Genomic DNA, 25,235 nt, shown 5'->3' with positions numbered 1-25,235 from the left:
TATTTAATGGTCTCCTAGCTAACAATCCTATTAGCTCTGCCTTCAATTTTGTTGCACTTACAGAATTGGTGACCATATGACTTGCACAAGCATTTGTTACTACAATGAGAAGAGTTACTCACTTTTTCAATACTGAAAATATTCTGAATAGCCTTCCTGCCCCTCCCCCTTTTTTGTTTCCCAGAAGCGGGCAGTTTGCTTTACTTTGGCAGCATAGAGGAAGGGCGATTACAGAAGGGGAGCTGAGAAGGACAGCTTGCTCCCTCGTCATAGACCTGTTCTCATACGTGGGAACAGACTTAGCTTCAGATGTAGTCAACACTGGAAGTGGAGAAAAAGAACACAAGAAAATGATCTTTCGTTCCTTGTGTAGTTTGAAGATATCTCAAGGTGCACATGTCCATTCGAAAATGAATGTCCTGTAATATCCTAGGAAGCCTTTTAAAATTTCCGTGACTGTGAAATTTTTTACAGTTAAATCATAATTAAGGCCAAAAGATTTTTCAACAATCAATGCAATGCTTTACGTTCTACAAGTAATGATTATTTGTATTTAATTTAATTTTACTTTTTCTAATTGAAGCCATTCTGTTGTTCAGGATTAAAATGTCAGGATGATATTTTGGCTTAAAGTGCATTAAATATATAGTTTATTTGAAGAGTACGGTTAGGTTTGTAATACTGAATCTTCTCAACTAGGAGCAGGATATGTCTCTCTGATTACCCAGTTTTTTTCATGTTATTCAGTAAAGTTTTGTGCATTTTTTTCAGGTAGAGATCCTGCAGATTTCCTGAAGATTATTCCTAGATGTACTGAATTTTTATAGTTATATTGTGAATTATAGTACTGGGGAAAACCAGTACATGGCACGAAAAGGGGGTAATACATAATGTACATTTATTTACACCCATGGGAAGAGCAGAGGAACAGCTGAAGGGATGGTCATTGTACAACAAATCTGTTTACCACCGGGCAAATAGAAATGTTCTACATAATTGTATTGATTTGTTTTTCCATAGGAAAGAAGAAAAATATTTGAGCAAAATCTCAGAAAAACAGGCCTTGAGTTGGAAACTGAAGACAAAAGGGTAAATTTATACTAGAATCTTGGTGTTTTAAGTGTTGTTTCCTCCTCCTCTGGCCTTTGACTGGATAGACTGAGTTTGGGAGCCATACAGTAGCCTTTTTGGCCGCAGATATGTACACTGGGAATGGTAGGGCCGATGGGCTTGCAGGCGGGTAAGTAGGTCAGTGCTCTGAATGTGAGATAACGAGTGGAACACTTAAAAACAGACATACGTCAGTCTATTCAGGATACAAAGACAGTGAAGACATGGCTTTTGTTTCATAGGTGTCTCATTTTGAAGGCTGCCTATAACGGTTTTTGTTGCTAATCTGTCTCGTTTTGAAGATGCCCTAACTAGTTAACTGACTAGCTTGCAGCACAAGCTGCAAGGTAGGGCAAAAGATGCTTTTTCTGCTCATGAATATGCCAAGTTCATTTTTTTTTTTTTTTACCTCCTGCCATTTACTGGTTTTCTAGAATTTCCTTCAAAATTGTTTTTAAAGACCTGTTTGAGATCCCACTCTGTCCATGAAACTCTAATACTCTCTAGTTCTAAATTAATACTTTCTAGTTCTTACTTATTCCTGTTTTTACTAAACTAATAAATATATATTATACCACACAATCTATAACTTAATTATTCTCCTGTGTAATGAACCCTTTTTACCTAAAGTTCTTCCTCTGGGTACTGGCTGTACACAGAATCTGAGTAAGAAGACTGAGTAGGTCTTACACTTTGTATGTGTCCCTCATATGCTCTAAGCATGAAAGCTTAAGACATTGCCAGGAACTACATATGTATCTGTGGATTTCGGTCTAGTGTATATTGACCCTGAAATATGTTTAAAAAGATAGTCTTTGTCTCTGTTTCACCCACACACATGTATATATATATGTTTTGAGAATTTGCATGCCTAAAAGTTCTGCTGAAAAATTTCAATAAATTGAAAATGCTGTGATATCTTTGATTTGTTTGAGATGGTATCAGATTTTGTTTTGTTTCTTTAATCAGCTCAGTAACAAACAGATCAGTAAGCTTTCTATTATTTTGCCTCCTTTTTATACAGAACTCTGAAGATGGAAGAACTTATTTTGTCAAGATCCATGCCCCATGGGAGGTATTAGTTACTTATGCGGAAGTGCTGGGAGTCAAAATGCCCATTAAGGAGACTGAGATTCCCCGAGATGAGAAAATGTCCCTGAGCTATCTGGCTGGCCCTGTGAAGCTCCCAAGGAATGTGAAGCATCCTCGTCCTGAATATTTCACTGCCCAGTTCAGCAGAAATCGGCAGGAACTCTTCCTCATTGAAGACGAGTCAAGCTTCTTTCCATCCTCAATGAGAAACAGAATTGTAGGTAGATAAGTGCTGGGAGCACATCCCTTCCAGTGAGGCACGTGTGATGTGTACGTGCATATGAGAGATGCTATGTTTGCAGGGTGTGTCTGCGTACATTTTGATAAGCATTTGGTGGTATCGGGCAGGTTTGGAAGTCCACTTGGACCAATCAAATCTGTTAACCTCCCTACTTCTCAAACTGTTGTTTAAAGGTGAATGCTTGACAGTGTGGACACAGGAAGGAAAGAGGCATCCTGTGATCTGGGGAAGCACTTGGTTGAGAGCCAGAGGACTTTGAGTGTATAAGATCTTTGTAAAATGGTTTCGTAATCTTAGAGTTTGGTTTTATAAATTCAGTGCATCGTAGGAGGAATATTGGTCATTCCAAATGGAAATGGAAGGTTTTAATTTCTTTATATATAGATAGCATTTGAGAAACCTCAGAACTTTTTACTTTCATTTAAAACCATTTTCAGTCTTTTGAATAACAATATTTCCTCTCTATTTGTAGTCCTAGGCTCTTTAAGTTTCCCACTAAAACCCTCTCTCCTCAAGAATAGCGGTTTCTGTGCCAGTTTCTTTGTGTAAAGATAGGAATAACATCCCCCTCATAGGTTACCCTGAGAATTGAATGATTTGCTTTGAGCAGTTTCCGGAACATGCTAAGTGCTCCATGAGTGTTAGATGTTGTTATCGTTGATCTGACTTTAGAAGGAAAAAGCTCAGGGTCTTTGTTGCTCTTACCCTTCTGTCTGTTGCCTATTAATGTGGTCACAGGGTTCCAGCAATCACGAGACCCTCCCCTGGGGCTGCCTGCCCTCTGCCCTGAGGAGCTAGAGGTCTTTAGGTTCAGCACATTTAAGTGTGTAAGAAGGATCTTGAAATAATCATTTTTTCTAGTTCCTAAATTTACTGACAGGAATATTAAACAAAATGTAATGCCTAGAATTTACATATAAAAATGTGAATCCACAAATGGAAAGTTTCTCCCTTTTCTTACCAGGATTAAAAAACAACAACAATCCTAAGAGGCAGCTTTTAAGGGAATAAGGAGCACGTGACACACAATTAGAAGACCTGGTTTCAAGTCTTAGCTCTGCTACCTTCTCAATAAGATAACCTCTCTTAAAACAGAGATAACAATGGATACTGGCATGGTTGGGAGTATCAAATGAGAGAGTGTATGTGAAGCACTCTGCAAGTTGTGAAGCACTTCTGATATGCTTGTTGCCTTAGAAAGTTGTTAACAAAAGGCCGGTGACCCTGTAGGAACAGATGAGGAACTGGATCAGGTGCAGACATGCCAGTATTCATTTATCTTGACTTGTTCTTTGTAAAGAGTGCCGCTACCTTAGGTTAATTCAGCATTAAAACACAACAGTTTTCCCCCCTTCTGAGGGGAGCAGTACTCTTCTCGCTTTGTTGAGGAAGTTATTTGGGAAACTAGTAGAAAAATCCCTTCCTTTCTACCCTCATCCAGAACACTATTGTTTATGTATGTGCAAGTTGAATAGTATCACAAGAGCATCTTACGTCAGTATAGAATTTTATGCTTTTCAAAGTATCTTCACAATCATCATGACATCTGAGTCTCATGCTATGTATTTTGTAATATCTAATACATAGATACAACGTAGTTTCATTAAACATTTCCACTTCTGACAGCTATTGAGTTTGTCTCCAACTTTTCTGATATTACAAACAATTCTGCCGTTTACAACCTGGTATTTACATATTTTAGCATATATTTAAGTTTTTCTGCAAAATGGATATCACATGTAAAATTTATGGATTTAAGGGCATGCATATGTAAAATTTTAGATATATTACACTATCACCCTTTGCAAAAAGATATGCTATTGTAGATTCCTGGTAACAACATATGAGCGTGCTAAGTTTTCCACATATCTCTCCTAATACTGGAAATTGCCAATCTTTCTTTTTAAATTGTAGCATAACATAAATAGAGATAGGCCTACAAATCGTAAGTGTACAATTCACTGAATTATTACAAAATTAGCACAGCCGTGTAACCATCACCCAGATCAAAACAGAAAGTGTCCGTCTCCCCCGGAAGCCCCAGTGCTGCCCCCCAGTCACTGTTTCTGTCCTTCTCAGCAGAGGGCCACTGCCACTTCTAAGAGCAGAGACTAGTTCAGCCTGTTTTTAAACTTTATGAAATGGAATCATATAGTATGTATTCTCTTGAGTCTGGCTTCTTTGGCTCAAAGTTCATTTGGGTGATTAATTTAGCTCTTATGTAAGTTTTTGTTTATTCATTTTCATTACTTTGTATGGAAATTTATTTGTGTCTGTGTCATGGTTTTAATTTGCATTTGTCTGACATAAATAAGATCCATCACCTTGTGTATGTTTATTGGGCATTTAGATACGTGCTTCTGAGAGGTCCCTGCTAACGTCTCTTGTCTGTTTTTCAGTTAGATCTTCCCATTACTCATTGTTTTGTAGGAACTGTTTATATAATCTTTAAACGAGCCCTTTGATCATTGTATATTTTACTGATTTTTTTCCTACTTTGTGCTTCCCTTTCTTTCTTTTAATGGTTTCTTTTGATAAACAATGTTTTTGATTTTAATGTAGTCTACTTTCTCAAGCCTTTACTTTATGAATAATGCTCTTAATCTTTAACTACCACCAAGATCATGAAGTTAATTTCCTATTTTATCTTCTAGAAGTTATATTATATTACTTTTCACGTTGAGAACTACGATCCATCTGGAATTAATTTTTGTGCAGGGTGTGAGATAGAGGCCAATTTTTCCCCCATATATCGTTGTATAATTTCCCCCCATTTATTGTTGTAAGATGTATAGTCATTCAACTTATACCAATTACTGAAAATATTCAGCTTTTCATATTGTTTTACAGTTCCACCTTTGTCATAACTCAAGAATCTATGTATTCATAGGTTTACTTCTGGGCTCAATTCTACTGCTTTGATCTTTTTATCTATTTTTGTGTTAATACTGACAAGGTTGAACTTTACCTGAGTTCTGTAGTCCTGGAAAACAGGGACAATTAAAGATATGCCCCACTCTTCTCGTTCTGAGAAACTGCTTATCATGAAGAATGACCCTTTCCCCAGTGACTTCAAGAATATTCATCAATAACTCCCCACAGTGTGACTTGATAGCACCATTTACCACATAGTTCATCCTAAATTCACTCGGTAGTTGAAGCGTCCTTCTGTGTTAGTTGTCTTTATCCAAGGAAAAAATGAAACTTCTCATATCCTATGTCGAGCAGGTAGTTACAACTTAGAGCCAGGTGCCCAGGCTCTACTCCCATAGAGACGAGGGGATACGGATGCTCTTTTTCTTGACGTTAACATTTAAGAGATGGCACCCAGAAAACTTCAGAAAAACACTCCTGGGTTGTAAAACTGGCAAGAGGTTTGTCTAGCTTTTATAAAGATTTATGTACATCTCAAAAGGATAAAGAACTTATAATTTCTCTAAAGGAAATGCTCTAAGAAAAAAGGAGGCGGAGAAAGTCTCTTTCTCTTTAGACACCAGAGAAATATCAGTTCTTTTAGATCTATTCTTACTCTTGCAGTCTCTTCCTTTTGTTACCACCTTATAGTAATAGAAGTCAGACACAGGCACTCCCCGTTCCTGTGTTTTGTTTCATAGATGCTCAGCTGAACTATTTATCCCCATTGATCCATCAAAACAAAGTACTTCTTAGCTGGATTGACCAAACTTTCATTAAACTTCTCTCTTTCCCACAGGACCCTAAGCTATGAGGCACCCTCAACCTGAGCCAGCATTGGCCTGTGGAATAGCCATTCCTTAACACAAAGGAAGACGCTCCGGAACCTGAACTTACTTCTCCCTATAAAAGAAAAGCCCTTTTCTGTCTGACTTTCAGACATTCACAGATCTTCCTATTGCAATAGTCTGCCTCACCCACTCACAATGATCTTTTCTAGTAATGTCTTCCCTAAGTCCAGATTTGTTTTTATTTGACAATACCATGCTGTGTTTCTTTTACCATAGCTTTATACTAAGTCTTACTATCTGGTAGAGTAAAATTTTCCACTTTATTAACACCCCAAGACAGAGCTCTTATTTCGGTGAATTGTTCCTAAGGAAACAATCGGAAGTATGTAGAATAGTTAATATTTATCATATTTTTCATAAAAATTAAAACCGCCTTACAGAAATTATGATTTGTTTACCAAGATGGAATATTAAGCTGCCCTTAAAATGAATAACCAGATTAGATAATGATGATTCAAGGACAACAGCCATTCCAATCTCTAATTTCTTAAATGGTGAAATGTAAAAAAACAGAGGGAGAAGGCAAATATATCTAAAACAGTGCTAAAAAGACCAAATTCAGAAATCAGAAAAGCAGAAATTCTGAAAAGTTGCTGGAAGCCAAAAAGCAGAGAAAATTGCATTGATAGAAATCCAAGAGCAGAGGACACCAAAGCCCAAATTACATGGAGGGGAAAATGGGTATAAAGATATAAGTGATTGCGAAGTAATTATAGAGATAATGTTGATTTAATATGTTCACATATCAGGAAAAGGCCCTGTAGAAATCATCAGAGTAATTAAAGGAAGAAGTGTTAAAGACAGCTTGGCCAAGTATCACTTCTACCTTATGTTCCCCTGACTGAACTGCTGGGAGCAGTGATATTAGACTCCAACTTGAAGCCCTGATTATCGTAGGAATTCTGGCAAAGGGACTCCCAGAGGAGCTTGGGACAGGAGGAGCAAGATCACTTATGATCCATAGCCCCTTCTCCCCAAGGGAATAGTGTGCTCCCATACCCAGGAGCTAAAATACCTTCAAACTCTACACAACCTCACCCTCTACGTCTTCCCCCAAACATCAAAGGGAAGCTTCCTTCTGTAAGCATAGCCTGTATCTATATTCAGACCAAGTAGGACATTGTTAAATTGTGATTGAAAAAAAATGTGGAAAGTATAAAGTTCTGAAATGTGTGTCTCTTTATTGCTTACCTTGTAGGTTTATTATATTCTTTCACGGTGTCCTTTTGGCATAGAAGACGGGAAGAAAAGATTTGGGATTGAAAGACTGCTCACTTCTCACACTTACTCCTCTGCCTATCCACTCCATGATGTAAGTATATTCGTGGTCTTGAATTATGAGCCCATTCATTTTCCCTCTTCCACATTCACAGGTTGCCTTGTTGGGAGAGACATTTTCAATTTGCTTCCTCTTTCATGACGGGTTGGTTAATTCTCTCTCATGCTGGGGAAATCCCTACAGTCTCCCTCGATCTAAGCTGAGAACTTGACCAGCTATGTTGAAACACGTAGTTAGTACCTCTTCACATCGGGATTTCATTGGAAATTCATTAAAAAAAACTGTTACCTTTTCACATGAATTTTCTTTAGAACCCATATTGAAAATAGCTGTTATATTAAAGGAACCTTTTAGAACATCATATTTGGAAATTTCTATCTGAATCCATCAGATCTTTTCTCATTTATACAGTTTTGAAGCCGTAAAGGATTTGAATTACATACATTCATGTATTCATTCATCAAATAGTTTTGGTTTTAATTATATATAAAGCATCCTATTAAGTATTATTGGAACACGACCATGAATCCAAGCTCACAGACCAGGGATTTCTGGGAAATAAAGTACGTGTACAACTGCAAAACGAGTTAAAGACTTCCGCCTGTAAGAAAGCTTGAGACAACTGAATTTGAGAAGAATAATTCTTAGGGCCTAACAGATCATCGTACAAAAATATTGAGCTTTGTAAGTTCAACAAAGAAGTGACATTTTATATGATACACCTATTCGACCAAATCTGAAAACTTGGCTTGACAACCAAGACAGCCTAGTTTCTGGGGGTTTCTGAGGGAAACCTTTCCTTCTGGATATTGCTGTTTAAATTTCACCACCTGTTGGCAGTAGACATTATGTGACTGAACCTATGTACACTCCTTAGAGCTCACACCCCTTGGAACTTCCATTTCTTTTGTTCCGTTGCTCTCTTTCATACTTAAAAGACTTTTTGATGATGTCCTCTCTTTTCGAGAAACACATTCCCCAGGAATATAGAAGAACGGAGCATCTTCATTTAAACAAGCAGCATCAAATCATTGGCCAGGTTTTGAAGGGAATTTTGCTGTAATTGTTTCCAAAAGCACAGAGCCAAACTATCTCTTTTCCAGGACTTAAACTATTGTGCCAGCTTTCCTTATCAGTATTTATTCAATAGTATGAGAATTGACTCTAGGTCTGTTCAACACTGATTAATTATTTATCTTTGATATGTTTCCTATAAGGATACAGCAATATTTTCCAAAATGATACAGGAGTATCAATTCAGGTGAATTTAACTTAAATGTCAGAGAAACCATCCTCCTCACCACCACAAGTTTTCCCTGGGGCAAAAGAATTTCTAGAGGATTATGGGTTCTAAATAAGGCCACTGGCATTTGGTGATGTAGAGAGATCTACGGTGGGTTAATAAACACTTTGCAATGCATTCTTTGTCAATCTTTCTTCACAAAAGGGTTCATCCCCTTTTTGAAGATTTTGAGAATTTGTTTGTTTGTTCCTTTGTTTTTAGGCCATTCATTCTCTTCTTACTATTACCAGGTCATAGAGCCAAACTAGTATCCTCAGTCACCAGCAATTTTAATCCATGCGTCTAGTATTCCTGTGGAGTCCTTTGTGCTCACTAGGAAATCGGGGTTACTGAGCTCTTATTAGAGATAGCAGTAATTTGCTGTTAATTTTACTTTTTTTTCTTTCTTTCCTGAATGCAACTTTAGGTACCGGTTTTCCGTTACATACTTTAAAGAATTATTTTTCAATGTTCCCAAATAGGCTGCTTCTTTCTTTTTTTTTGTACCATTTTTCAGGATTCAGTGGGATTAGCTACAGAAGAAGAAAAAAGTTAGGATTTGGATGATATAAAATCTTATACCTTGTCACATAGAGATTTTCACCTGTGCTTAATTTTAAATTGGATACTTATTGAATGTCTTCAGCGGTTCACTTGTGTAGGCTAACGCTTAAAAAGAATGCTTTGAACGGCTGTGTAGTCAGTGCTCTGCTGGGCCCTAAAGGGATGTGAATAAGGCCCTGCAGGATCTACCATGGGAACACTTAGGCGTGAAACAATACTGAGGCTCGTAAGTGCTGAAGTTTGGTGTATATATTTTAAGTTTTTCGGGAAATGGTTATCAGTGATGGCCAGCGAGGACAAGACAGGTTCCATAGAGGAGATTCCTGTCATAGCTGTGTGACTGTGGGTCACTCACCTACCTTTGCTTGGGGTTTAATTTTTCCGCCTGTAAAATGAAAGCGTTAGCCTGTTTCTAAAGTCCCAGCCAGCTGTGTAGTTATATGAATCCCTGAGCCGTGGCTGTTCTATTAGAATTTGAGTAGAGAAGAACGGGCATTCTGGGTGAAAGGAAGAGCTTGAGTAAAGGCAAAGTCTCAAAGTTTAACTTGTGTTTTTGAATAACTGGGTTGAAGAATTCAGTAAGTGAAGCGTTACTATAGTGCATGGTAGATTTTAGCAAATTATTCCACATCAATGGAATATGAAAATCCAAATCTAGAAGTAAGAAAGCATTTGCTTCATTTACGAACCTTCTTTTAAAAGCACTGTTTGTCTACTCCCCCTGGTCTTTTGCTTTGTCATTCAAGTACTTTCTTCTTCACTATCTCTAGGGTCAATATTGGAAGCCATCAGAACCTCCTAACCCTGTCAATGAAAGGTATATACTTCGCCAGAATTGGGCTCGATTTTCCTATTTTTACAAGGAGCAGCCTTTAGATTTGATTAGGTAAGTTTCGTACACAGGATCAAACTGATTAAAACTTGACGATGTGGTTTTTATTCGCACTGGCATCATATTCTTTCTTTCTACGACTATTTTCACCCACTGCATTTTACACCTTCCCAGTTTTATATCGACACTGTCATTTGCTCATTCATTTGTGAGCAGATTGCTGTTGCCAGAGTGCTCTAAAGCACCATGCAGATAGAATTGGTGGTTAAGATATTGGCCTTCATATTTAGGTAGGTAGGTTCAAATCCACGTTCTTCCTCTTAGAAGCTGGTGTAAACTTGGTTGAGTTACTTAACCTCTGTGAGGCTCATCTGTAAAATGGGAATAATAGTAGTACTTTCCCTATGGGGTTATTTGATAATTAAATGAGATGATGTATATTTTTTAGCATAGGGCCTAGTACTTAGTGCTTAATATTGTAGGGGAGGAAGACATCTCCTCTACCCACTCTGGGTCCTTCTGGCCGGAAAATGAATTAAATTCCCATGAGACAGAATAACAGGAGAATATTAAGCACAGCTTTATAGCATGTATACATGGGAGAGGCTCAGGCTAACTGAGCAACTTGCCAAAATGGCTGAAGCCACCACCTTAAATGCCACCCTCAGCTAAAGGACAAAAGGAGGATGTTGGGGGTGGAGGAGTTAGTTATGGGAGAGCACCAGAAAAGCACAGTGAACAAGGGTAAGATTATTATGCAGATGTAAGTCCTTGCCTTCCACATTGATTAAGAGTTTCTAGAGATAAGGTCATCCCCCCTTCTTCCTGGTACAGAGTGGGAGACACCTTTACAGATGGAGATTTCCTTTACAAATGTAAATGTCTCTTAACAAAGGGTAAGTAAATTCTACTTTTCAGAGTTTCTTTCCTGTCTGCAGTTTTTAAAAGTAACCAGCCCAAGATAATCCTCATGCCAAAGAGACATATCTTGGGGTGGCCAATTCCAGTCCCCCACAATATATACAAGTTTTGTTTTGTTTTTGTCTGAGACCAGGAATTTAGAAGATGGCAGAAAGGTTGTATATGGATATGTATGTGTGTGTGCCAATCTCAGAGAGCGGTGCTGACAATTGTTATATAACCTCAATTCTTTTTTTTTTTTCTTTTTTTAAATCTTTTGGCACAGGTAATCAACAGGCTTAGTGTCTGACCCTGTCTGAGTTCCAGGCTCTCAGCTTATTTCTTTTTTTTTTTAAAGATTGGCACCTGTGCTAACATATGTTGTCAATCTTCTTTTTTTTTTTCTTCTCCCCAAAGCACCCCCCTATCCCCGCCCCATACATACTTGTATATTCTAGTTGTCAGTGCCTCTGGCTGTGCTATGTGGTACACTGCCCCAGCATGGCCCAACAAGTGGTGCTATGTCCACGCCCAGGACCCGAACCAGCGAAACCCTTGGCTGCTGAAGCGCAGCGCAGGAACCGAACCACTAGGCCATGGGGCCAGCCCCTCTCAGCCTATTTCTTTAGACAGTTTTATTAGCTAAGCAAGAAGACTGTGGTTGCAGCTTCCTGCTTTGAACCATAATAAAACTACATAGATACAGGATATTAGGAGAGTCCAGATATGATTTCAGTAAGGATCCATCAGATCACAGACCTCTGGCTGCTCTTTGTTGTTATGCACCATCAAGTCGGGTCTGACTCCTGGGGACCCTCTGAGTGAGTGATGTCCACCATGTCCTATCCTCACCAGTCCTACCCAGCTCCTGTAGACTCATGCATATGGCTTCCTTTATGGTGTCAACCCATCTCATGGTTGGTCTTCCTCTTTTCCTGCTGCCTTCTACTTTTCCCAGCATTATTGCCTTTTCTAGAGAACCTGGCCTTCTCATGATGTGCCCAAAGTAGGACAGCCTCAGTTGTATCAGTTTTCCTCCAGCGATAGTTCAGGCTTAATTTGCTCCAGGACCCACTTGTTCACCTTTCTGGTAGCCCAGGGTGTCCGCAGAGCTCTCCTCCAGCACCATATCTCAAGTGAGTCCATTTGTTTCCTGTCAGCCTTCTTCACTGTGCAGCTTTCTCACCCGTCCATAGTAGTTGGGAATACGCGGGCGTGGATAACTTTGGCCTTGGTCTCCAATGACATTTCCTTGCATTTGATGATCTTTCCTTATTCTCTCATTGCTGCCCTTCTGAGTCTCAGTCTTCTCTTGATTTCTTGGCTGCAGTCTCCATTTACATGATGACTGAACAAAGGTAAACAAAAATCTCTAACAGTTTCAGTGTCCTCATTGTCTACATTAAGCTTGTGTAGTTCTGCAGTCATGATTTTTGTCTTCTTGATGTTCAAATTCAGTCCTGCTTTGGCATTTTCTTCTTTCACTTTTGTCAGAAGTCATTTCAAGTCATTGTTGCTCTCTGCCAGTAAGATGGTATTGTCTGCATATCTTAGATTGTTAATATTTCTTCCACCAATTTTCACTCCTCCTTCCTCTGAGTCTAGCCCAGCTTTCGTATGATATGTTCTGTGTGCAGATGAAATGGATAAAATACACCCTTGTCTGATAGATACAAACAATATGAAGACAAAATGTACCTTTGCCTGTATGAAACCATCCTGTCTCTCCATATTCTGTCTTGACAGTGGCTTCTTGTCCACAATACAGGTTACAAATCATGACAATCAAGTGTGGAGGCACACCCATTTCTTTCAGAGCAGCCCGTAGCTTTTCATGAGCCATGCAGTCAAAGGCTTTACTGTGGCCTATGAAACATAGACGAACTTTCTTCTGGAATTCTTTGGAGCACTCCAGTAGCCAGTGAATAATCATAATTAAATCTCATGTGCCTGTCCCTTTTCAAAATCCATCTTAGACATCAGGCATTTCTTGCTCCATATAAAAGCCTTTGTTGCAGGGCTGGCCCCATAGTGTAGTGGGTAAGTTGGCACACTCCACTTCGGTGGCCCAGGGTTTGCTGGTTAGGATCCTGGGCGTGGACCTACACACTGCTCATCAAGTCATGCTGTGGAGGCATCCCACATAGAAGAACTAGAAGGACTTAGAACCAGGATATACAACCATATACTGGGGCTTTCGGGAGGAAAAAAAAAGAAAAAAAGAGGAAGGTTGGCAAGAGGTGTTAGCTCAGGGCCACTCTTCCTCACCAAAAAGCGTACCCAAAAAAAGAAAAAAGCCTTTGTTGCAGCACCTTGAGCATCACTTTACTTATGCCAGAAATTAGAGCAATGGTCCTGTAGTTACTGCTCTCCTTGGCATCTCCTGTCTTGAGGATTGGGACATATATTGAGTGTTTCTAGTCCACAGGCCATTGTTTTGTTTTCCATATTTGTTGACATATTCTTGCTAGGATTTTGACAGGTTCAGTCTCTGTGGCTCGAAATAAATCTATCGATTTCCCATCTACCCCTGGCAACTTATTTCTTCCCAGTGCTTTCAGGACAGCTTTCACTTCATTTTCTAGAATTATGGGTTCTTCCTCCTAGGCAGTGTTTTCACTTGACGATTTATGTTTGTGCTGCTATGTTTGCGCAGCAGAATGGCATCCTTTTAAGGAGACTGATTTCAATGCACACATCCAAATCAACTGAAATGTTATCTCGACAGCTTCATTTAAGGCAAATAAGTGGGAAATTTTTGAGAATAAATAAAAGACAGCATGTATAAACTGGTGCTTTCTGTAGATCATTGTATGAACTCTTTGTTAGATGGATGTTTTAATTGTTTTGAATAATGCTCATTTAATTTTTTAAATTGTAAAAGTAGCACATTTATCAAAAAGAGTTTCAACTAATAAAGAGATGTTCAAACTTTTAAGCGAAATTTCACTTCCATTGAACTCTGCAGAAGTAACTACTCTTGAAGATTTGGTCATATCCACTCAGTCTTGCTGCATGCATGATGAAACATGTACACAAACACGTTTTTTCTCTTAGAGCAGTGGCATCTTTATTTATTTTTTACTGAGATTATCTTTTTTCACTGAATAATATATTATTGGTACCCTTCCCTGTACACACAGATCTATCTCATGCTTTCTAACCAAACACAGAGTGCCATATTATAAATTTCGCGTAGTTCATTTATCTGTTTTTCTATTGAAAAACATTATGCTGTCCCCAAGTTTTCACTATTACAATCAGTACTGCTAAGAGCATCTGCAGACACTGTGCCCTTGGAGAATATTTTCAAAGCAGCAAAGTTGTGAGAAGGAAGGTTTACATGTTTTACATTATTCGGAATATATTGAGAGTATTTATTCACCTAACAGTTTTTAACTGTCTACAGATGTTTCTGCTATAAGTATTCCCCAAAGATTCATATGTATAACCCTAATTATATGCAAACACATTATGTTGCAGGTCAGTGTGGGTGTGCATTGCTAGCGCTTGGCTGATTTCCTGTTACAACAAAGGGGAAGCTCAGCTGATCCATCAGATGACAGTGTCTAGCATGAATTTAGGAACTTTTTAAAGTTTTTCATTCTGTTATAACTTTCCATTTATAGAAAGTTATACTCTTTTTTCATTTCTATAGTGAAATAATTTTTTTAATAAATTTAAATTTTTAACAAAATTTAATGCCAAGAGTGATACTAGGTGTAAAGTTGTAAACGAGGTAACTGAAAAGGCAAAAAAGAAAACAATACATTATCACAGAGGTAGCAATTGCAGAAAACAGCAGGTATTCCTAGGGTCTCTTTTCAGTGGTTGTGTGAGATAACATCCTTATTCTTAGGAATAGATAATGAAGTATTTAGGGGCAAAGTAATGTAATGTGTTTAATCCACTTAATTTCAAATGGTTCAGAAAAAGATATTTATATATACGTATATATAGTTATAAAAGGAAACATATATAGGGAGAGAGTGCAAATGGAACAGTATCTTCACAATAAAAGAATTAAAAGGCATATGGATGTTATTTGAATTATTCTTGCAAATTTTCTATATATTTGAAATTATTTCCAAATTAAAACTTTAATAAAAAGGGAGTCCAGAAATAGGTCTGTACATATACGTTCAGTTGATTTTCGGCAAGGTGCCTGGTCACTCATTGGGATAGTTCTTTCAACAAATGGTGCTAGAACAAATGAATATCCTTATGAAAAACATGAATCTTGACCCTTTCCTGTATGAAAATTTACACTAATTTGAAATGGATCAGAGAGCTAAGTGTAAGGGCTAAAACTACAAGACTTCTGGAAGAATATGTAGGAGAAAAATCTATGTGACCCAGGGTTAGGCATGGACTTTTCAGATGAGGCACAAAAAGCACAATTTAAAAAATGGATAAATTTGACTTTGTTAAAATTAATAATGTCTGTACTTTAAAAGACACTGTTACAAAGATAAAAAGGCAAACCACAGACTGGAGAAAATACTTGCAACCCATTATCAACAAAGGACTCTTATCCAGAATATTTAAGGAACTCTTACAACTCAATAATAATACAAAATAATTAAAAATGTACATAAAGATTATAACAGATTCTTCACCAAAGAAATCTATTTATGGATAACCAATTAGTACATAAAAAGATGCACAGCACCTTTATCCACTAGAGGAACAAAAATTAAAATGTCGTTGAGATACCACTATACATGCACTAGAATGGCTAGCATCTAAAAGATCGACAACCATAAGTGCTGACAGGAATGCAGCACAACCTGAAATCTCAAACATTGCTGGTGGGAATGCAACGCAGTATAGCAACTTTGCAAGAGAGTTTCTTATAAAATTAAATATGTACTTTCTATATGACCTAGCAATTCCACTTCTAAGTCTTTCTTTTTTATTGAGGAAGATTATCCCTGAGCTAGCATCCGTGTCCATCTTCCTCTACTTTATATGTGGGACGTCTTCCACAGCACGGCTTGTTAAGTGGTGTGTAGGTCCACGTCTGGGATCAGAACCGGTGAACCTGGGGGAGCACATGAACTTAACCACTGCCTCACTTGGCCGGCCTCCCACTTCTAAGTCTTTGCTCAGGAAAAATGAAGTGTGTGTCCATAGAAACACCATTATTTCAATGTTCATAACAACGTAACTTACAATAATAAAAAACTGGAAACCACCCTAATGTCCATCAACTGGAGAATGGATAAACAAATTATGATGTATCCATACAATAGATTTTTTTCTCAGAAATCGAAAGAAAGAAATTACTAGTACATGCAACATGAAGAATGAATCTTAAAAGCATTATACTAAAGAAAAGACACAGGCCACAAAAGGCTACATACTCTTATGTTTTCATTTATGAAACATTGCTCTGGAAAAGGCATAACTTTAGGGACCCAAACCAAAGTAGTGGTTACCCGCATCAGGATGTTGGGGAAAGGGTTAGCTACAAGGAGCTTGGGAGATGATGGAGACGCTCTGTAAGTTGATTCTGATGGTGGTTACATGAGTGCATATGCGTTTCAACTTATTGAACAATACGCTTAAGCCAGGTTTATTTTATTGTATGTAAGTTATACCTCAGTCAATTTGACTGAAAAGAAAAACCACTCCTCTAAGAGGATTTACCTTCTGGGATGGCAGATGTGATAGGGTTTGGCGAAGAATCTCAGAGTAGGGAGGGAGAACTTCTCCTTGGAGAACTGAGCAGCATTGGCTTGGACGAGCTGAGATCCTTATACGTGGCCTGGAGACAGTATTGAAAGCTGTCTGAGAAAGACATTCCTGGTATAGGTGAGACACATCTTGGGATTCCCCAAGACACCACAAAGGAGATGAAGCAGGGGATGGGGGCTGAGTTGTGCAGGTAGGAAGTGGCAATTGAATGGTTAAATACTGGCTGCATACTTAGTGGGATCTCATTTGTGCCTTGAGCCAGTTATTAAACTCCAGTCCACCTTTCTATAGTCTGCTTTGTGAAGTTGAGGCTGGACCTCTGAAAACCACATACATGCTTTACCAGCTGGCTCACTGTTAGGCTCTGCCAGAAAGAGGCACTGAAGAGACTGAAAGGCTGGAGGAGGAGGAAAGGATTTGTTTTCATTGTTTGTAATGGGTTTCCTGTTTGCTTCCTGGGAGCATTTCCCCCAACAGTGCTGTGGCAGTGCCTGCCTGTTGCTGCCGCAGAGTTGCTCCCAGCGCTTGAAGAACCAGCCCCATCAGGCCCGCTGTGAGACACCAGCACCAGCTGGCCCTCTTCTCCAGTCATCTCTTAGAACTAACCTACTTCAGTGTTTGCTGGTTTATCTTGCCTGTGTTTATTTTTATAAAAAGAAGGAGATATATGTATTAGCTAAAATTTCTCCTTCATTGTTAAACAAAAGTGGCATTCTATATAGACTCTTTTGAACTTTGCCATTTTCACTTAACAGTGTATCCTGAAAATCAATCCACGTGCATTCATAGAGGCATTCCTCATCCATTTTATGGCTTTATGGTACGGCATTATATGTATTTGGACATTTAGGTAGTTTCCAGTGTTTCATACTTATTAAAAGATGCTTCAATGAATAACCACGTGCATGTGTATTTTTGTATTGTTGGGAGTGTATCTTCAGACTAGATCCCTGTACCTTAGATCGTTGGGTCACAGGGTAAATGCATGTGTGGTTGTGTTAAATGTTGCCACACTCCCCCTCACTGGGATTGGACCGTTTGGAATTCCCACCAGCACTGTATGAAAGTACAGAGTGCACTGTCAAGTTTTCTAATTGTTGCCGAGCTGATGGTTGAGATATGGTATTTTAGTATATTTTAATATCCATTTCCCGTTTTACGAATGAAGTTGAACTTCTTTTTGTACGTTAAGGGACATTTTTGTATCTTTTTTTATGAATTGTCTATTCATATCTTTTGTCCATTTTTCTATAGGATTTTTGTCTTCTCAATGTTTATAAGTTCTGTATATACTGAAGATTTATAACTCTTTATCTGTGATATATATTCCTAATATTTTCTTCCAGTTTATTTGCATTGCAACTTTCATTACGGGGTTTTTTGTTTGTTTCATTGGTTGGTTGGTTTTTGCTACATAGAAGTACTCTTTTTTTACATGAAGTCAAATTTATCAATTTTTTTGATTGCTTTTGGATTTTTAGTGACAGAATGCCTTTTTATATGCATGAGTTAAAGAGGAATTCACCCACATTTTCTTCTGTTTGCATAGTTTCATTTTTTATGTTTAGATTCCTGATCCATTTGGAATTTATTCTTGCATATCCTGTGAGGAATAGATCTAATTTGATCCATTTGTCTCAACACCATTTATTCAAAAGTTCGTTCTTGCCCCAGTGATTCGAGGTACTACCTTCATCACATACTAGATTTTGCTATGCAGTCGAGTTCATTTCTGGATGTTCTGTTCTAATCTGTTGGTCTAGCTACCTATTCATCCATCAGTACCAGGCCGTTTTACTCCGAGCAGCTTTGCTGTAATGTCTCAACATCTGCTTGGGCTAATACCTCATCATAGCTCTTACAGTGTTTCCTTGTGCGTTCTGTATGTTTATTCTTCCATATAAACTTCAGTGTCAACTTGCTCAGCTCCTTACCAACAAAAATTGTTGGTATTTTTATGGGGGTTGCATTAAGTTTATAAAATAACTTAGGTAGGCTTGATATTTTAGTGATATTAAGACATTCTAATCAAGGAAAAGAGATGTCTTTTTCAAGCCTACTTTTGGCTTTTTCAAGAGTGTTGTAGAGTTTTCTTTGTATAGGTTATGAAACTTTCTTAAGTTTTATCCCAAGTATTTTATATTTTTTGTTCCTATTACAAATTATGTATTCTCTTACATTATATCCTCTAACTGGTTATTATTTATATATTGAATGCTATTGATTTTTGTGTGTTAATTTTATATTCTGGTGCCATGATGAATTCTTTATTGAATTAGTTTTATCATTGATTCTTTAAGGCTCTCTAGGTATGTTATCATCATCTTTAAATAGAAATATTTTTTTTCTTTACTATTTCCTAGATCTCTAAGTATTTTCCTTTGTGCAGTTGCATTGGCTAATAATTTCAGAACAATGTTAGATAATAGTGGATATAATGAGTCTCCTTTTCTTGTTCCTGATCTTTGTGAAAATGCCTCGTGTAGGAAATGCTTTTGCCCTTGTATACTACCTTACCATTTTGCTAGAGGTCTTTGAGAGTTTGCTTGTTTGTTTGTTTTAAAGTTTGATTGTTTTAACAGATTATGCCTTGGAATTGATTGTTCTAAGTCAGTTTTCTCTGGTCCTCATGGATCCTTTCAGTATGTAGCTTCTATTTTTGTTCTTGTTTTTTTCTGGAAAGTGTTCTTGGGTTATAATTTTAAAGTATTAGTTTTTCCCAGTGTTTTAATTATTTTCTTTGGACCAAACATATGCATGTTTGGTCTTTTATTGTCTATCTTCCTATCACACAACTTCTCTGAGACTCTTTTTTACTTCTTTATGTGATTTTCATTCTTTTCATAGGTTTCCTATTTTTCTTATTGTCTTTTATTAGATTTTCACTTAATTCTCCCATTCTTCTCTCTTGAATACCTCATAATTTCAGCATCAGTTCTGATATGATTTTATATGATTTTTCTTTTTCCTCTTTTTCTGGGAGTTCACTTCTTTTTTAATTTATCCCTGTTTTTCCCACTTCTCTTCTTATTTTTATATTTATGCTGTTTTCCTATATTTACAATTATTTATTTGAGAGCATTTAATTCAATTTGTAGTGCTTTATTATAGTATTTCTCATGTTCTTTTGGGAGAATTTTCATTAGCTGAAATCCTTTATTTCACCCTTTCAGTTTCATTTATTTATTTTATGAGGAAAACTGGCCCTGAGCTAACATCTGTTGCCAATCTTCCTCCTTTTGCTTGAGGAAGATTGTCCCTGAGCTAACATCTGTGCCAGTACTTCTCTATTTTGTACATGGGATGCCACCACAGCATGGCTTGATGAGCGATGTGTGAGTCTGTGCTTGGGATCCACACCCTTGAACCCTGGGCCGCCAAAGCAGAGTGCACGAACTTAACTACTATGCCACCGGGCTAGCTCCACATTTTCGGTTTTTTAAATGTAGTTTTGTGTGGACATGGTCTGCTTTTTTCTGTTGTGTTATTTCACAGAGTTTTTAGCATCAGAGTTCCCTCTTTGGTTTGTTCTTTCCTATTCCATGCAGTTTCTTTTGCAGATGATGGTGTGTGGTTGTCATGTGCCATTTCTTCATTTCTACAGGATCCTAATTATCCCTCTTATTTCCTTCTTTCTCTTTACTTCCATACCTTTAAGGAAGACCACGCTTTGTATCTGATTCTTCCCCAGGAACATTGCTTTTCTGAGGCTGCCACTTCCAGTCTTGCTCATTTTCAGACCCCTTCCTTTTAGCTGGTGCTATGAATGACCAGGTCCCAACATGTGGTCAGTATTAGGAATTTAGTTAGTCTTTAGTTCCGGGAGTCATCTTGATCTTGTCTGTTTGTCTAATGTCTCCACCCTGCTTTCCCTTTTGTGCCTAGAATCCCATAAGCATCTTCCTCGCTGCTCTCTGTACCTCAGGTTTGTGGCAACAGGTGGCAGGTTGTGTGTTGGAATTGGCTTTATTTCTTCACTTATGGGTCATTTGAAGATCATGGTGTTCTCTGTCATGATCCTGAAGGCCTGTATCAGGTGTGGTTTTCTTTCCTCTCCTTGTTGCTTTTACGGTTTTGAGGAAGGTTTTGTGGGAATATTTGATAAAAATATCCTTAAAAGAGAAGGAAACTATCCATAGATATATAATTACAATGCACACATTCCTTTAATGAGCATTTATGAAGCATCACTAGATATCGGGCAGGAGGCTAGGACTGAGAAGATAATCAGAACGTGGTTTCCTGACATGAATGTATTTGCAGGAAGATACACAAATGCATAATAATTAAAGCAGAGTGATACTCATCAGAGAACAGCACACAGAGGAAAGGCACCTGCCTGTATGACAACCTCAGAGAAAGGTTCACACGCTTCTTCTTGAGCTGTGTCTTGAGAGATAAGTAGCTAGGTAAACAAGTTAGGTAAGAATATCCCAGGCAGAAAGAATAAGTACAGAGCCCTGGGCTGAGGAAGAGCATTGTCCACGGGGTTCTTTATGTAGAAGTAATAGTAGTGAGATTGATGAATGTTTATCAGGAACAAAATCATGAAGAACACTGCTAAGATGAAAGGATGAAACCTGTGAAGGAGGGAAAGGCCATTGTTCAATTTTTGCTTTGGAAACCTCACCCTATTGGAAAGAAGGAAGGTAGTTTAGAAGGATACAAGACTGAAGTCAGCAAAGTAGGAGGCTGTTAAAATTTTCCAGTAATAGATGTTGAAAGTCATATCCAAGCCACTCGTGACAGGAAAGAGAGGGCACTGTGGATTAGAAAAAGGTTTTTATGACAAAATTTCTTGGACCTAGTAGAAGATTGGATATGGAGGATTAAAAACAGAAAAGAAGGCAGGATGTCTTGGGGTGCCTAGAAAGAGATTTAGAATATAAGAATTCAAATTCCTAGATTTCACATATTTTCTGTTATCTCTACGCCAAACTTAAGTTCCGTGTCCAAATCTTTGTAAATAGTTTTACTGCCTTTTTTGGGGCACTGATCATTTTGTCATAATAGATTATATTTTTTCAGGAAAAATGGAAATGCCAAGGTTGCAATCATTGGTTTATCCGTCTTCAATTTTATATGCCCTCTGATCCCAATTTTTCTTTCCAATTCAAGAGCTTCACATAATTTTTCTTTTGATAGCACCTATTTTGAGTGGCCTGATACTTAGAAATAAAATTGATGTTCTGCTATATAGCAAATAGCTTAAATAAATGTATTTACAGTGATGATAATGGTGCTATTAAAATGCCAAGACATTGTAATAGCTAAGCTAAGTTTCTCAGATGTCTGTGGATTCACTATAAAAATGAATCTCTTTAGACCGAATGTTTGCCTTTTTTAATTCATTCCTCAAGCCTGTATTCAGTTCAGTTCTATCATCATTCCTTTGATTATGTGCTGTGCCTCAGACTAAGTCCTAGGTCCTAGGAATACAAAATTAGATGAGTGCCTTCTCACAAGATGTCTCAACCAGAATTAGCGAATGTCTTCTGCCTACCGAATGCCATGCTAGACGGTCTGGGGCCACTGTTGAGTTGAAAGTCTGGTCAGTTAAATGGACAAGTTGAGAAATACCACAGGTATAAATATAAGGCACACTTTTCTAAAATATTAATACTTAAAACAAAGGGTTCTCCGTATATTTCAGTCTTTATAGAGTGTCTCATGTTATTAGATTTCTCTCATTTTCTTTGTTTCGAACAATAAGATAATTTAACACCTTAAATGTTATTTTAATAACGTATACATTTCTACCATAATACAGATCTAGGACCTGTCTCTTACTTTTTGCCCTCTTAAGAGATGGTTTAGTTCTTAATGTGTTGTTAAGATCCCTAAACCCAACGATTAGTAAAATAATTTCTATAAACCCTTATAAAATAAATGCTTACCTCAGTATTTCTCTTTTTGAGAATCTTTTTTTTTTTGTGGTGAGAGAGATTCGCTCTGAGCTGACATCTGTGCCCATATTCCTCCGTTTTGTATGTGGGATGCCACCACAGCATGGCTTGATGAGTGGTGTGTAGGTCTGCACCCAGGATCCAAACCTGTGAACTCCAGGCCGCCAAAGTGGAGCATGTGAACTTAACCACTGTGCAACCAGGCCGGCCCCTTGAGAATCTTTTGAATATTAATTAAAAGTCTGCAGTTCTTGAGGACTGTTCTTTTCTAATTCTTATGAAATAAGATTCTTGAAATTTTAAAGGGAGAAAATGTAGTTCTTTAAAAGTAAGGCTATTAAAATATCCAATTCTGTATGAATTTCTGAAGAATTTTTAGGTTAAATCTATGGCAGTGGTATTGATGTTTTACAAAAATTATCGATTCTGTAACTTTTAAAGCATCAAATGGAAATACATATGGTGAATAGTAAATTCTACAAAATCAAATAATTTTCTTTTATTTTAGATTTTGATGTTATGCCATATTGCAGTGTTCACTTTTTTTTACAGTAATTGCTATAGTTCTCAGCAAAAAAAAAAAAAAAAGGAAAAAAGCAAGTTCACTCATCCTATGTGTGAGAAAACCAAAGGAAGTTGTGAGTGGCAAATTAGCAAGGGGATATGATGGACTCATAGTTTAGTTTCAAGGTTTATAGTAGTTTGAAGAGCAGAACAAGGGAAAACAACAATGTAAAAATGTTTATTATGACTGGAAAGAATGAAAGACGGTACCAGCAGAAAGATGCCTGTTTAACTAGAAAAGATTAGAAGAATGAGATGTTGAATAAAGGAGATTCAATAAAATTAATATTGGATATGAGAAAAATATTTTAAAATTTTATCATTGGGAGGAGCCGGTCTGGTAGTGTAGTGGTTAATTTTGTGCACCCCGCTTTGGTGGCCTGGGGTTCATGGGTTCAGATCCCGGGCATGGACCTACACACCGCTCATTAAGCCATGCTATGGCACATTCCATATGCTAATAGATTTACATATAGCATGCTACGTGAACCCAAGAGAGATCACATCTATCGGATCATAGGAAACTGTGGAAAGCCTTCACAGATTTGGTGAGCTGAGCTCTTTATGAATGAGGAACATGATTCTTTTTTTTAAAAAAAAAACTAGTTTTTTGAGGTAGAGAAAATGACATTCTCTGGTTCTCTGAGGGATTCCATAAGGGGGACTCGGTTTAAAAAAAAGAACAAAATAATTTGCTTATGAGATTCGAACATTTATGCCAAGTAATGCTGTCACTTTTCAACTCTTTGTAATGCAAGAGCTGAACTGTATATTCTATGGAACTTTTATCAAGCTGTCACTTTTCATTCCTTGGTTTGCTACCCATCTCAATTCTGTAAGCATCCATCAGAGAGCCACACTTGAAGGAAGATAGAAGTTTATACATACACTCGCTTTCGCCTGCTGTGGTCAGAGTACATTCTTCAGTTTTAGAAAGAGAGAGAAAGCAAAGGTCGGTGCAGATTGTGAATGTCATTTTGATTTAAGCTAACTGCTAGAAGTCACACTGGAGAATCTTCTGCAGTTTATTTCAAAACGTTTAAACTCTTTAGGAGTTTTCAAATTACCTTATTATTTCAAAATTAAAACTTAACTTCCGCTCAGTTGGCTTCCTACTTATATGCGTTCTCTCTTTTAATCCTTCCACCAATGCTGTGGAGAAGCGTCATCCTGCATTTTATGATGTAGAAAGTGAAGTTTAGAGAGCTTAGCAGCTTGACCAAATTACAGGGCTAGAAAGCGGTGGAGCCAAAATTAGAACACAGGCCTGTCTGAATGCAAGACCAAGCCTCCCTGGGCTGCATCCTTCTTCCAACCTCTGATTCTATTTTCACCCTCTTTCACAGGAATTATTTCGGAGAAAAATTTGGCATCTATTTTGTTTTTCTTGGATTTTACACAGAAATGCTGACCTTTGCCGCTGTAGTCGGCTTAGCTTGTTTTATTTACGGCTTGTTATCAATGAGCGATACATCAAGCAGGTAAGTGAGCTGAGTCTCCTGTGTAGAGAAAGTGTCGTGATCTTATGCTAATGGAACTGTTATTTCCCAGCATTTGTTTCAGAATGTTTCCTCATGGTAGCATATAATTCGTTTTTCCGCAAAAGACCCAAACATAGCAGCTACCCCTCATCTGGTGCTTTGTGGAAAATCTGTTCTTAATGATCAGCTCTAAAGATTTTGTTCTTCAGAGCATGGCTTGACCTACTACAGAAATGGCTGTTTCGTTGCCCCCTCTGCCATATGTGAGAAGCTGTGTAAACAGTTGTTCTGATAAGAACTCTCAAACACGCATCATTTTTAAAATGACTTTGCTGTTCCGTCTGCAGCACTGAAATCTGTGACCCTCTGATTGGAGGCCAGATTATCATGTGCCCACTCTGTGACTTCGTGTGTGATTACTGGAGACTAAATACTACGTGTTTGGCCTCACAGGTAAGGATGTATTGTGATATGTTGAAAAGACTTGCAATTTCCCTCCTTTGTATTGCATCTGATACTA

At 37.7% G+C, this 25,235-nt stretch overlaps 1 protein-coding gene across 1 annotated transcript in view; it reads left to right on the top strand.

The window, feature by feature from the left end:
- Window positions 1–25,235, top strand: part of ANO5 (anoctamin 5) — a 93,350-nt gene that overhangs the window by 41,095 nt on the left and 27,020 nt on the right. The window contains exons 6-11 of the mRNA XM_046685487.1: window positions 1,021–1,089; window positions 2,135–2,419; window positions 7,406–7,519; window positions 10,103–10,218; window positions 24,581–24,715; window positions 25,063–25,168. Coding sequence (XP_046541443.1) covers window positions 1,021–1,089; window positions 2,135–2,419; window positions 7,406–7,519; window positions 10,103–10,218; window positions 24,581–24,715; window positions 25,063–25,168 — 825 coding nt within the window. The remainder of the gene's footprint in view (window positions 1–1,020; window positions 1,090–2,134; window positions 2,420–7,405; window positions 7,520–10,102; window positions 10,219–24,580; window positions 24,716–25,062; window positions 25,169–25,235) is intronic.

The sequence above is a fragment of the Equus quagga genome, chromosome 14, assembly GCF_021613505.1.
Source record: "Equus quagga isolate Etosha38 chromosome 14, UCLA_HA_Equagga_1.0, whole genome shotgun sequence".
In the NCBI taxonomy this organism is placed as follows: domain Eukaryota; kingdom Metazoa; phylum Chordata; class Mammalia; order Perissodactyla; family Equidae; genus Equus; species Equus quagga.
This window is presented reverse-complemented; position numbering and strand designations above follow the sequence as displayed.